Source organism: Coenobita brevimanus, chromosome 101 (assembly GCF_032717465.1).
Source record: "Coenobita brevimanus isolate Jiangsu-jjx chromosome 101, ASM3271746v2, whole genome shotgun sequence".
NCBI classification, from domain to species: Eukaryota; Metazoa; Arthropoda; class Malacostraca; order Decapoda; family Coenobitidae; genus Coenobita; species Coenobita brevimanus.
The window spans coordinates 10,873,165-10,886,009 of NC_137054.1; the positions used below are offsets into that span (position 1 = coordinate 10,873,165).

Genomic DNA, 12,845 nt, shown 5'->3' on the forward strand with positions numbered 1-12,845 from the left:
AAAGATTCTTAGAGTTTATTTAGAATCTCAATGTCGAAACAATGCAAACGTCCAGTCATAATTATCTTTTGAATTAGAACAGTTAAACAAAAAGAATAAACATGCTATATAACTAATTATATTACAGTACACCACAAAGGCAAGAGATGCTGAGAAGTATAAAACAGTAGCACAAAGGCTGTAGTTTGTAACACACTGATACAGGTCATGATTATGGCTTAGCATTAGTTATTATTTAACACTTGAGAGAAAGAGTTTATAATGATTAACGTCTTACTATTATTATTATTATTATATTATTATTATCTCTTACTGATGTTTTACACGAGGGGGGGGGGATGGGGATGGGGGATAAACAGGCTTCTCTGTACACTGCATGAGGAAGCAGACGTTGGGTGGGCCTCTCACGGACTGACCTGTTGTCGCGGCTACAGGGTCAGGATGGGTCCAGAATGCAAAAGGGATCTCTCGCCTACTGCACCAACACCTTTGCATGTGCTGGATGTGTGTCAGTCCTAAGCACAAGGCTTCAACTATGTACACTCCAGCTTCAAATTGCATCAAAGGTTGTTCCTCATGACTATATTTGGGTGAATCCTGTGAGAATTTTTCAGTGTCTTTTAGTGCATGTTGTACATTACTTTCACTTTTTGAAACACTGTAATTCAGCCTAATGTTAGGACTTTGTCCGACTTTTCCAAATTTCTGCAAATTTATACCTTCCTGAAAGTGAATTCACCTTGAAGCAGACTAACACAGCCAAAGTTACATCTGAGTTGACAGCTTCCCTGCAGCAATCTGGACATCTTGACCTTTAAAAGCTTGGCTTGAAGGAGCTTATGCTTTGGACCGACAACAAAACAACAGCATCAAATTGTAAAAATAATATGGAAGGTTATACTTATAATATACAACATTTGACACTTCCTAGAGGATGTATTAATGAACAGGGTAACAAGAGAAACTTAGAGACTATTTCACAAGAAAAAATATATTTATACCAGATTGAAGCAATCAACACCTATCTCACAATCAAAGTATATTCAAATTCAATTTTATGTTTAACTACCAGGATAAATATTAACATAGCATCATAACCACTTTCAATGCACATTCAAATATTTTTCAAGGTATTATGAGCTACAAGATAAAATAGTTTAGGGCTACTTGCATGTTCAAAATTTACACCAACCAGCAAAGTTTAAAAGTGAAAAATGAGTGAGTGTTTTACACAATGTTTAAACTGTATTCCCTTTAGTATGTATTTTTTTTGTATATTTCTGTTTCAACACTTACAACACTGGGAGGGAAAGGGGACAGACGAGGGCTAGGGAAGAGCATAACTGGCTAGGCCACACTCTACACAGAATGGGGAAGGTTGAAAGGAAAGGGTCGATAGGTCACTGGGGTACGAATTAGGAAGGGATGAGAGGTAAGAAGTGTAAAAGAAAAGAAGAAGGCAATGCTGAGAGGGAAATGCTAGAATAGGAAAGGCAGGAAAGAAAGGAAGAGGAGGGGGAGGGGAGGGCACTGCTGGGCCCTGCAGGTCACAGTCCGGGCCACGTTGCCTTGTTTCCAAGAAATATGACTAGGACACTTTGGTTTGGAAAAAGGCATAAAATTTGCATTTTCAAAACAAGACTTACCAGTATTATATTAGTAATAGTTATCTTTTATATAACACTTAATATGGCAGAATTGATAAATATGAATCCTACAGTCTCACATGACAAAACAGTTGCATGTATGAAAATTACCATCAAGAAGACAATGTCCTTTAGCAACAGGATCATCTTTTAACATATAATGGTTATGGCAGAGGGACTGACTTACATGAGGATTTATAATCCTGGAAATATGTTGCTTAAATGATGCATGTACACCATTCCCTCTGTAGAATGACTTAAGACTACATGGTATTAAACTTATAGAAATAACATTTTGAGGAGCCACAGAACAATGATTAAGAGATGACAAGCTATCATTCTAACCTAAGAGAATTGGGGAATCTAGATGAGAATGAGGATATATTGCACACAGGCCAAAATGTATTGCATCCTTATACGTCAAATTGATGGCAGATATTCAGGAAAAAGCTTGCCAACAGTCCATTGGACCAATACACAGGCTGCTGTCTTGCTACAGAGGGGGCTTAGAGAGGCTGTACGACAGTCTGCAATTATTCAAGCATGCTATACACAATCATAAAGAAAGACTATTTACATGATTTTGTCAATTTATGAACAGGTTCACTTAGATAATGTGAGTAATGTTTCAAGTAGACGTATCATTGTTAGTCATGTGACACAACCTGGACAGACACTGCAGCTGGTGACTCCTGGTCATTACGGCCTTACTGGAGGGTTCACACAGTCACACGCCTCACACTACTGTAGCTCACACCCCTCACCACTGGCTGGTAGGGCACAGGGCCCTGGCTCCACACCAACACTCAGGGTCCTGCCTTACATCACCAACACATGGGGAGGGAGGGTGTAACAGAAAGCCAACAGTGTAGGCAACACAGTGGGTATAGTCTGACAGTGTACTGGAGGAGGACACTGGAGAGGGTTGGATGACCGGGTCAATAATGTCTAGCAGCAGCAGGTGGTGCTGTGACCTGGGATCGGTTGGGCCACACTACCACTCGTCCTGGCACCTTTATGGCAGCAGCACTGACCGTGGCCCGGCCCGGCCTGGTTTGGCAGTAGGCCCAGTGGGGTTGGCTGGCCAGAGGGGCCCACCAGGGGCTGAGGCAACACTTGCATCACAACCATGACCTGGCCAGGCAGCCTCACCCTGTGCTGCCACTCCACACTTGAGATCAGCAAGATGTTGACCCTTCATCACGTACAATCATATACAGCGCCAGTCTGTAACAGTATAGTTGTGGCATAAAGCCTTTATACCAACACTGGTGATGTACAAGAAAAACAATAATAAAGAGTTTACAAAGTAATATAAAAGTTACTAGCCATTCCATATAAATACTGAACAATAAACTAATACCAAACTTAACAAAGTTTAGTAAAGCACCTGAACATAAACATGAGAACAAAATTTGGTCACTAACCCAACCCTGCGCCCACACTCTGCTTCAACTGGCGGCCCTCACTGTTCATGTACTTGAGGCTGCGCGTTTCACAAATGGGTGTTGGGTGCTGTGTTGGAGGAGTTGGACTTGTCAGCGTCCTCAGGGGCCGTGGGCGAGGAGACAGGCTGGGTAATGGCAGGTGCATCCTTACGAGGTGGCATACGCTCATTCATGGCATCCAGACCTTTAGCCTCCGCGAATGATGTAATCTTGTGGTTTGGTGAGAAACCAGCCATGGCTGTAAGGAGTATGAAATGTGTTAAAAAAAAAAATAACTCACATTCATTTATTATATTCTGTTCACTTTAACCAAGCATAAAACTGCCAACTCTCCACCAGGATTGCTGTAACAGCAGAATACAGTACTGGTCACGAAGCAGTGCTATGGAAAGGATGCAGAACCATAGTAATCTCTTCTTCTGCCACTGAGGTACCGGTACAAGAAATATGCTGCAAAAGGACAAAAATCTACCAAGTTAAAGTGAATGAACTACATAGTATCTTATCCTTTTGGTCACTGACATTTCCCCACTAAAACATATACAGTGCTGTGCCTCTTCCCCATCCTCACTATATCCATACCTTCTATGAGGCAGTATGACTGATGCACAATTATTTTTGTTGTTTTATCAACTGACCTTACCACCTGCCATATATCAAACTATTTTTAATCCTGTCCAATCTGCCCAGTCCTCATATTTGACAGCAAATAAGTTTTACTGCTCTTAGTCTGGCTTCAACCTCAAACCGTACCAGTGTCTTGCACCCATATGGCATTATGTAACAAGACATTCTCTTCTAACCTCCACAGTTAACTATTCTGTTCCATATCATTTACACAAAACACACTTAATAATGAAACTAGGTAAACTGAAGTACAGGAACTTGCTAATTATCAATTCCAGTTGTAATACCCTGATCCTACAGTATACAGCATTTACTGCACACCACATTCATTAAATCAGCAACAGTGTTAAGTGAATTTGTATTAAGTTTTTCTAATGATCCTAATAAATTTCAATAGTTAAATGTGTAGATGTTCATTATTTAACAAACATTTAAAGTGATAAATCAGGGTTTTGTTGGAAATCACCACAACATGACTAGTTGATTAGGGCATCAGTTTTTCTTTTATGCTCCAACATGCTTGCATGCATGGGCCTAGGTCACTTAATCATCATCTAGGTGACCAAGGTGGATGTATGCAAGCATGGCGGAGCATTTATAAACAATACGAATGATATGATACGATCCCTTAGACATATTGAAGAATACCTCAAAATTATTCTTCAAAGGAATGATGATGTAATTTTTTTTTTCTTTATATGGGGTGCTCACATATTCACTCATTCATTGTAGTGCTGCTCTCAGGTGTCTGCCCTTTCCACTCCTCCATCCTTCTTTCCTTCCATCCTCTTTTGTCTTTTTTTCCTTCATTCCTTCCTCATCCTTCTTCCTACGGGTGACTTTACGCTCTCTTCCATCTTTCTTTCTTTCCTCGTCCTTCTGCCTGTGGGTGACTCCGCACTGAGTGACAAGCAAAATGGTTTCCTGTATACCAGGAAACCATATACTACGCTGAGTAGTAACCATATAACCAAATTTTGACGCCTGGTGGTTCAGTGAGTAATTATGGTGCTCCAATCGGACTGAGCCAGTGATGGTTGATATCCATGGGGTGGCTAGGGTTTATTGCTCACATAATGCCACTCAGGGATGAGTGAAGCTGGTCACTCTCATCTTAAATGTCAGGACCAACTTGCCTTTCCCTGGGCTCCTACGTTTCTCATGGGGAAATGCAGCATTGGACGATGGATGGATGGAGGTATATGGCCAAAGTGTGTGGGATAACAAAAACAAAATATGCCACTGGACACATTTAACCCCTTCAGTATGACACTGGAAGCTGGAGAGGGATGCCTTCATGTGATGGCACCAATATAATTGGGAAGATGAGAATGTCCTTCAAAGCTCCCCCTTTCCCCCCAAAAGGAAGATGGTGTGCTGCAGATGAAGTACAACTCATGTGTGGGGAGGCTCCCCACATACAGCTCTTCTGAAGAAGGTGGAGTCAAAGGCTTTTTGTCTCATTAACTCTCCTCCTCTTACTGGCTCCATTCAACCTCTATCTCTTTGCCGCACTGTTGTATCTATATCTCTTTTTCTATCGCTACTTCAATGGTCACTGCTCCTCTAAACTGTTTGCTTGCATCCCTCCACAACTACAGGGCAGGCGAGCAGCACCTGTCTGGCAACAAATTCTCATCCCTTTTGTGTTCAACTATCTAATGGAAGAGTTAACCATTACTCCTAGCCCTTCATGTATGCAACAGGTCAACTCTGGAACTGTCTTCCTCTGTCTGTATTGCTACTACTTCCAGTCTTTTAAACACAGTGTGTCCAGGCATCTCAAATTGAACAGATCTTCAATTTCTCGTTACATCTTGTTTTTCTTTTTTCTTGGAGGGAACAATATACAGGCTCCTAGCCTCTGGCTCCTTCCTTGCATTTAAAAAAAAAAAAAAACTACAGACTATCAGGTTAACCTTCAGATGAGTTTAAGGCTCCTGCTGGAGCAGTAAATTATAAACAATGACATAAAGAACAAATGTAGTGCAGGTATAGGAGGTTGGGGAATGGCTGGGAGAAGAGAGGAGAATAGGGAGGAAGAAGTCAGTACGATGAAAGTACAGTACCTGAAGCAATGAAGAAAGTCAAAACATGGAAAGATTTAGGAACTGATGGTGTGTGTAATGAAATGTTGAAATATGTGGGAGAGGCAGTGACAGAATGGATACGGAAGAGATGCAGACTGGCTCAGAAGGAAGACTGGGTCTAGGAGGATGGAAAGTTGGGTATAACTGTTCCCCTATACAAAGGAAAAGGGGAAACAGAAATCTGTGGGAATCATAAGGGCATCTGTCCTCTCGGCGTAACAGGAAGAATATATGGTAGGACACTTTTTGACATTAGGAAAACAATCACGGATGTAGATGGAGAAGGACAAGGGGATTTTGGGAAGGCACGAAGCTGCACAGATCAAGTTTGTTCTAAGATGTTTAGTGAAAAGTAACTAGAGAAGGGAACATAGTTGTAGGATGCCTTCATGAACCTAATGACTATGGAAGGTATTAAAAATATATAGAGTGGACAGTAAGCTGTTGAATGCTGTGAAGAGTACAAATATGTACAAGGGTGCTAGGGCTGCAATGCATGTAGTTAGTGATATAAATGAGTTCTTTATTTGAATGTTGGACTGAAACTGAGATGTGTCATGTCTCCATGGTGCTCTCTCTCTCTCTCTCTCTCTCTCTCTTTACTGAGGGAAGGAGAGGTGAGGAGTGAGGGTGCTCTGAAAGAGGGGGAGTTTATCATATGTAAGTTCCATGGCAAACATAATTTTATACACATAAGCATATACTGTACTGTATTCATAATGTTCCATAACATGGTTTCATGAGGGGCTGCCAAAACAAAGCAATCATAACCATCATAATCATAACCATTCTATCAGTTTCATTTTAAATGGACATCACATTTCAGCTTCCCTTGTAAACTTGTTTCCAACATATACTGTACTGTATTCATAATGTTCCATAACATGGTTTCATGAGGGGCTGCCAGAACAAAGCAATCATAACCATCATAATCATAACCATTCTTTCAGTTTCATTATAAATGGACATCACATTTCAGCTTACCTTGTAAACTTGTTTCCAACTATCATTCCATAATACTGTCATCCCTTGGTTATCGCACAAAACTGGTATTGCACATGGTGCATGATAATGAAAATTAGCGATATGGAAAACTCAGAACCTATAAGATTTATCCTAACTGGTCTCAGGCACCCAAGATCCAACTCCAATTCTGTTTTATGACAATTTAGACCCACTAAATGTAAAGCACTGTACCAGAAACAGACATTGATATGGTTTGTTACAAGAAGGTCATGAATCTATCTATCTATTGCCAGATGCCTTAATCCTGTAAGGGATGGCCACAAACAAATCGCCTCCATGTCGCCTTGTTCTCCACCATTTCATTGCCCTGCTCCCAGCTCATGTCCCCCTTCTCTCATATACCTCTCCACTCCATCCCTCCATCTCATCCTTGGACTCCCCCTTCCTCTCCCCCCCTCCACCTCACTCACATACACTCTCCTCGTCAGTCTCTCGCTCTCCATCCTCTACACATGTCCAAACCACCTCAGTAACAAAAAGGGGGAATACTGGGTACATGTACCTAATCAAACCCTTGATCAACCACCCGCCTTGTCCCCTAATTGTAGACTTGTTGAGGTAAAAGTACGGTTTACTTAAAGCAGCAGAAAGACCTTACCAGTTCACTTTTTATTCTTACACTTTGTTTTCCACATTTTTTGATTATTTTTATAGTGCTAAATGATTGCTTTATGGCAATTTTATTTCCCTACTGTATTTATCCACACAGTATTTTGTTCTCCCGACACATGTTGTTTCTTGAACATAATGGCAGACACTTGCTCAATTCATTCATTCATCATCCAATCCTACACTGCCCTATGAGAAGTGTAGAAGCCCAGAACTAGGCAAGTTGGTCCTGACATTTAAGATGAAAGTGACCAGCCACACTCATCCCTGAGTGGAATTATGTGAGCAATAAACCCCAACCACTTCTTGGATATAAACCTTCACCAGCTCAATCCGACTGGAGCACCATAATTACCCACTAACCACCAGGTGCCAAAATTTGGTCATATGGTTACCACTCAGTTCAGCAAATGGTTTCCTGGTGTACAGGAAACAGTTTGGCTTGTCACTCAGTGTAGAGTCACCCACAGGCAGAAGGAAGAAGAAAGAATGAAGGAAAGAGAGAAAGAAGATGGAGTGTAAAGTCACCCGTAGGCAGCCGGATGAGGAAAGAATGAAGGAAAGACAGAAGAAGGTGGAAGGAAAGAAGGATGGAGGAGAGGAAGGGGCAGACACCAAAAAGCAGCACTACATCGAGTGAGTGGATGGTGAATGCCCTACTCAACAGTACTGAAATTCATTTTTATTTCTGTTCCGGCAAATTAGGTTACATTACCACTGGTTAGGACAGGTTATATCCTTCTTTCCTTCCATCCTCTTCTGTCTTTCCTTCATTCTTTCCTTGTCTTTCTGCCTACGGGTGACTTTACACTCCCTCTTCTGTCTTTCTCTCCTTTATTCTTTCCTCTTCCTTCTGCCTGTGGGTGACTCTACACTGAGTGACATGCCAAATGGTTTCCTGTACACCAAGAAACCAGTTACTATGCTGGGTGGTAACCATATAACCAAATTTTGGTACCTGGTGGTTTAGTGGGTAATTATTGCATTCCAATCGGATTAAGCCAATGAAGGTTTATATCCAAGGGGTGGTTGGGGTTGACTGCTCATGTAATGCCACTCAGGGATGAGTGAGGCTGGTCACTCTCATCTTAAATGTCGGGACTAACTGCTTAGCCCTGGGCTCCTATGCTCCATATGCGGCAAAGTAGGATTGGATAATGGATGGATGGATGGATGGATAGACAGAGTTGGATTATGGTTAACTAAGGTCAATTTAAACTGGATTAGATTGAGTTAGGTTATAGTTAAATAAGGTTGGTTTAAATTGGGTTGGGTTACATTAGGTTCGGTTAGGTTGAGAGTGGTTAAAATATTTTTGGTTAGGTTACAATAAATTGTTATGTTTGACAATTTATGTTAAGTAAGGTTATGTTATGAACATGTAATGTTAGGTTAGTAACAATAAATTTTGGCAGATCTCAGGGGGCTTTAGAAAGCATGTCATTATGCTTGGGAAATAAACATGGGTGAACTGGAATGAACACTGATAAAATGAACTAGGAAAAGGAAATAAAAAGTAAACAATCATTTTCCACCAAAAAAATTATAAAAATACTGTCTAGAAAACACCCAGGAAGAGCAGGAAGTGAATTGGTAAGTATTTCTGTTGTTTAAACTAATGTGTGGATGTCTGTGACCTTGTGTGAGTGGCGGGCTTGGTTGTAAACATAAGCAGGTCAAACCAACATCAATTGTATACTACTTCTGTGCTTTTAAAATGATTTGAGTACAGTATTTTATTCGTCACAATGTTAATATGAAATATTATTATTATTTCATAATATGAATTTCACTCTCATCTTAAATGTCGGGACCAACTGCCTAGCTCCGGGCTCCTATGCTCCTCATGAGGCAATGTAGGATTGGATGATGGATGGATGGATGGATGAATATGAAATGTACTGTAAACAGTAAATTCTATGCTTGTAACATTATTTGAGTACAGTACTGTACTTGTCACAATATTAATATGATTTGTACTGTATACAGTACATTAAACACAAAAATATGCATTTCAATATGTGTAACTGAATATAATTATATAAAACATCTGACCCCGATTTTTGCAGTTCATTGCTTTGGGGTGTGGGAATAGCTTGGCGAAACTCGCCTTCTACCCCACCTGTGATGGTGTGACCCAATGAAAATGAGCTTTGATGGCTAATGAAAACAGCTCACTTGGATGATGATGTCATGGGCTGATGTGCCAGGCAACTGTGTGAATGCGTATGTTTGTGAGTCTTGGGGTCGGCCCAGCACTGGTGTACGAACCAAAAAATGCACTATAATGGCATGAGTGCTGATTTTAATCTCGCAGTGATAAAATGATGCGCTACAGCTATGGGATGACTGTACTGCTTGATCCTGAATTAACTGTACCTTGTGAGCATCACTACCATTCGCTGAAAATTATGTCCCCTTTAAAAGAATGAAAAATGATTAACTCCTTGGGGTAGGGCATTTTTTTTTTTTTTAATCAACTGTCAGGAGTAGGCATTTTTTTGTAAAAAATTGGTAATTTTTCAAAAATTGCTCCCATATTAACTATTAAACTTATCATAAAAATCTTTAAACCCAGCAAAGTACAACTCTTTAGCCTTAAAATGAGTGGTGTTCCAATGTCCTACGATTATTAATTGTACAGCAGTGGCTGAGAATGTAAGAGTGTCTAAACATTCTGGAACAGGGACTGTCATCCCAATGACACACGTTCCAGCACGGGGAACAACCTTTAGGGGTTAATAAACTGGGAATAAATACAGCAACTTTGCAAAATTTTTTACATGCTGACAGTGGGATATAAGTACAGTATTTATAAGCAACGTTGGGTCTGGTTAGTACTTGGATGGGTGACCGCCTGGGAACACCAGATGCTGTTGGCATCCCTACGTGTCAAGCGGGGTTGGTGGAGGATTAGTGCCCCTCCCTGTAAAACAATTAACTCTAAGCCCTTGGCCACCCCATGTGGGATACATGGCATCTGGCAATGAATGAATGAATGAAAATTTCCACTCACCATTCTTGAGGGAGGCTTTTCCACCAGACAAGGCTCCCAAAGGCAGAGCACCAGTAGGAGTTAAGCCCTTCAGCTGCAACACACTCTCGCTCTCCTCTCTGTAAACACCAATCAGAATGTAACATCAGAAAGTCTACATAATAACCCCTCCACTCTGATGACTTTTTACCCATTTATTCTTGTCACTTTCAGATAATTATATTCCACTAAGGGGTGACATCTGTTTTGTCAAAGAGTGCATGAAGGCTCCATCTAATCCCTCCAGTTTGAAAAATCTCTCCTAAGGTGGATTAATTCATCTGGGGGGGGGGGGAATGAAGGGGCTAAGAAATAATTTACTGTATTATAAAGTATACTGTACTAGAATATCTTATGTTCCTAAACACTGCAAACCATGCTGAACTTGAAATGTGATTCTGATCTGAAAGCAAATATATACCTCTGAGAGAGGACTAAGTCTAAACTAAAATAAACCCTGGTACAACCATATTAGATGACATTTTTAAAGCTGGAACCTACGACAAGCAGGCACAACTACCATTAACCATAAACACTAGCATATTTGAACCTGACAAGGATCATTACTGTACCATATCCCATTTGTGGGTGGAAAAGAGTGGCAGGGTGATGATGATGATGATCAGGATAATGCCAAGGATATTCTGACAGGCAGTACATAAAAGCATGTGATGCAGACTGAGTCACCAATCTAAATTAATTGTTGTAGTGTTTGTATTAAGGCTGGCATATAGAGAAGGTAATAACAACCATATATATGACCAATATCTTTCTGGATGAAAGGCAAAGAGAGTGCACAATTTTTCCATGCCTCTTGCTGTTCTTAGAAAAACACCCCCTAGTGATGATAGTGATATTAATGCTTGGTATGTTATCATGTTTTCCAATCAGGACAAGTAAAGTAGAGCGAAAAGTCTTATGTCTACCTTCCTACAAAGACAAATTCATTACAACTTGGGATTCACTATAAATCTGCTTGTGTCCAGTACTCTTACACATCCTATTGTCCCACTAACATATCTATCATCATCTTTACTTCTGCAGACTTGATAACCTGTAACACTGTCAGCTGAATCTGAAGGTTTTTTATTTTTCTTGCTGCATCCAAATGATTTTATCCAGTTTTAGGGAGACATCTCACAAGGAAGGAGTTAATGAAGGCTATACCTAAACTATCCAGCTCAAAAGCTCCCTCCCTGGCTGAATAACAGTATCTGCAGATAGCTATCTATCTATCTATAGCCCGACGCCCTAATCCTGCAAAGGGTGGCCGCAGACAAAACGCCTCCAAGTCACTCTGTCACCCACCATTTGACTACCCTCCCCCCAACTCCCCCCCCCTCCCTCATATACCTCTCAACTCCCTCCCTCCACCTCATCCTCAGTCTACCTCTCCCTCTCCCTCCCTCCACCTCACCTACATACACCCTCTTAGTCAGTCTTTCATTCTCCATTCTCTTCACATGTCCAAACCACCTCAGTGTATTTCTCCTGATCTTCTCAACCACATCCACATCCACCCCACAGCGTTCCTTCACTTCTTCATTCGTCAACCTGTCCCTCCACATCACTCCACATGCTCCTCTCAAATAACTCATTTCCACTGCTCTCACTCTTGACTTGTTCCTCTCTTGCAAGGTCCATGCCTCGCTTCCATACGTCAAGGTAGGGATCACAATACTATCATGCAGTGACTTCTTAACTTCCATACTCACCTCCCTATTTCTCATCACTGCTTTCAATGTACCAACAACCTTCCTTCCCTGCTGTACCCTTTCACGCACTTCATCCCCCAAAGTTCCATCCCTACTCATCACACTACCCAAGTACTTGAATGCACTCACATTCTCCATATCCTCACCATCCAACCTCACTGCACACTCTGTGACTTCATTCCTCTCAAACACCATAACTTTACTTTTGTTTACATTAACTTTCAGATTCCTCCTCCTACACACTGTCCCAAATTCATTCACCAAACCTTGCAACTCCCATTCATCTTCACTCAACAGTACTGTATCATCAGCAAACAGCAACACCGGAAGCTTCCAAATCTCACCCTCATTCATTAGAGCCACCCCCACATCCACTGCCCTACCCTGCACCTCCTTTACAACCCCGTCCATGTATATATTAAACAGCCATGGTGATATCACACAACCCTGTTTCAGTCCCACACTGAGATCAAAGAACTCACTCAGCTCACCATCCACTCGCACCGCAGCCCTAGCTCCCTCGTACATACTCTTCACAGCACTCAACAATTTCCCCTCCACTCCATATATTCTTAATACCTTCCACATAGCTTGCCTATCTATTCTGTCATAAGCTTTCTCCAAGTCCATGAAGGCAGCATACACTTTCC

At 41.2% G+C, this 12,845-nt stretch overlaps 1 protein-coding gene across 2 annotated transcripts in view; it reads right to left on the minus strand.

The window, feature by feature from the left end:
- LOC145414858 (serine/threonine-protein phosphatase 2B catalytic subunit 2-like) overlaps positions 1-12,845 on the minus strand; it is a 512,474-nt gene continuing 499,629 nt past the window's right edge. For both annotated transcript variants that reach the window (XM_080284279.1, XM_080284278.1), the window contains 3 exons: positions 10,463-10,560; positions 3,074-3,332; positions 1-2,873 (listed from right to left, as the gene is read on the minus strand). In XM_080284279.1, coding sequence (XP_080140405.1) covers positions 3,142-3,332; positions 10,463-10,560 — 289 coding nt within the window. In that variant the 3' untranslated portion in view covers positions 1-2,873; positions 3,074-3,141. The remainder of the gene's footprint in view (positions 2,874-3,073; positions 3,333-10,462; positions 10,561-12,845) is intronic.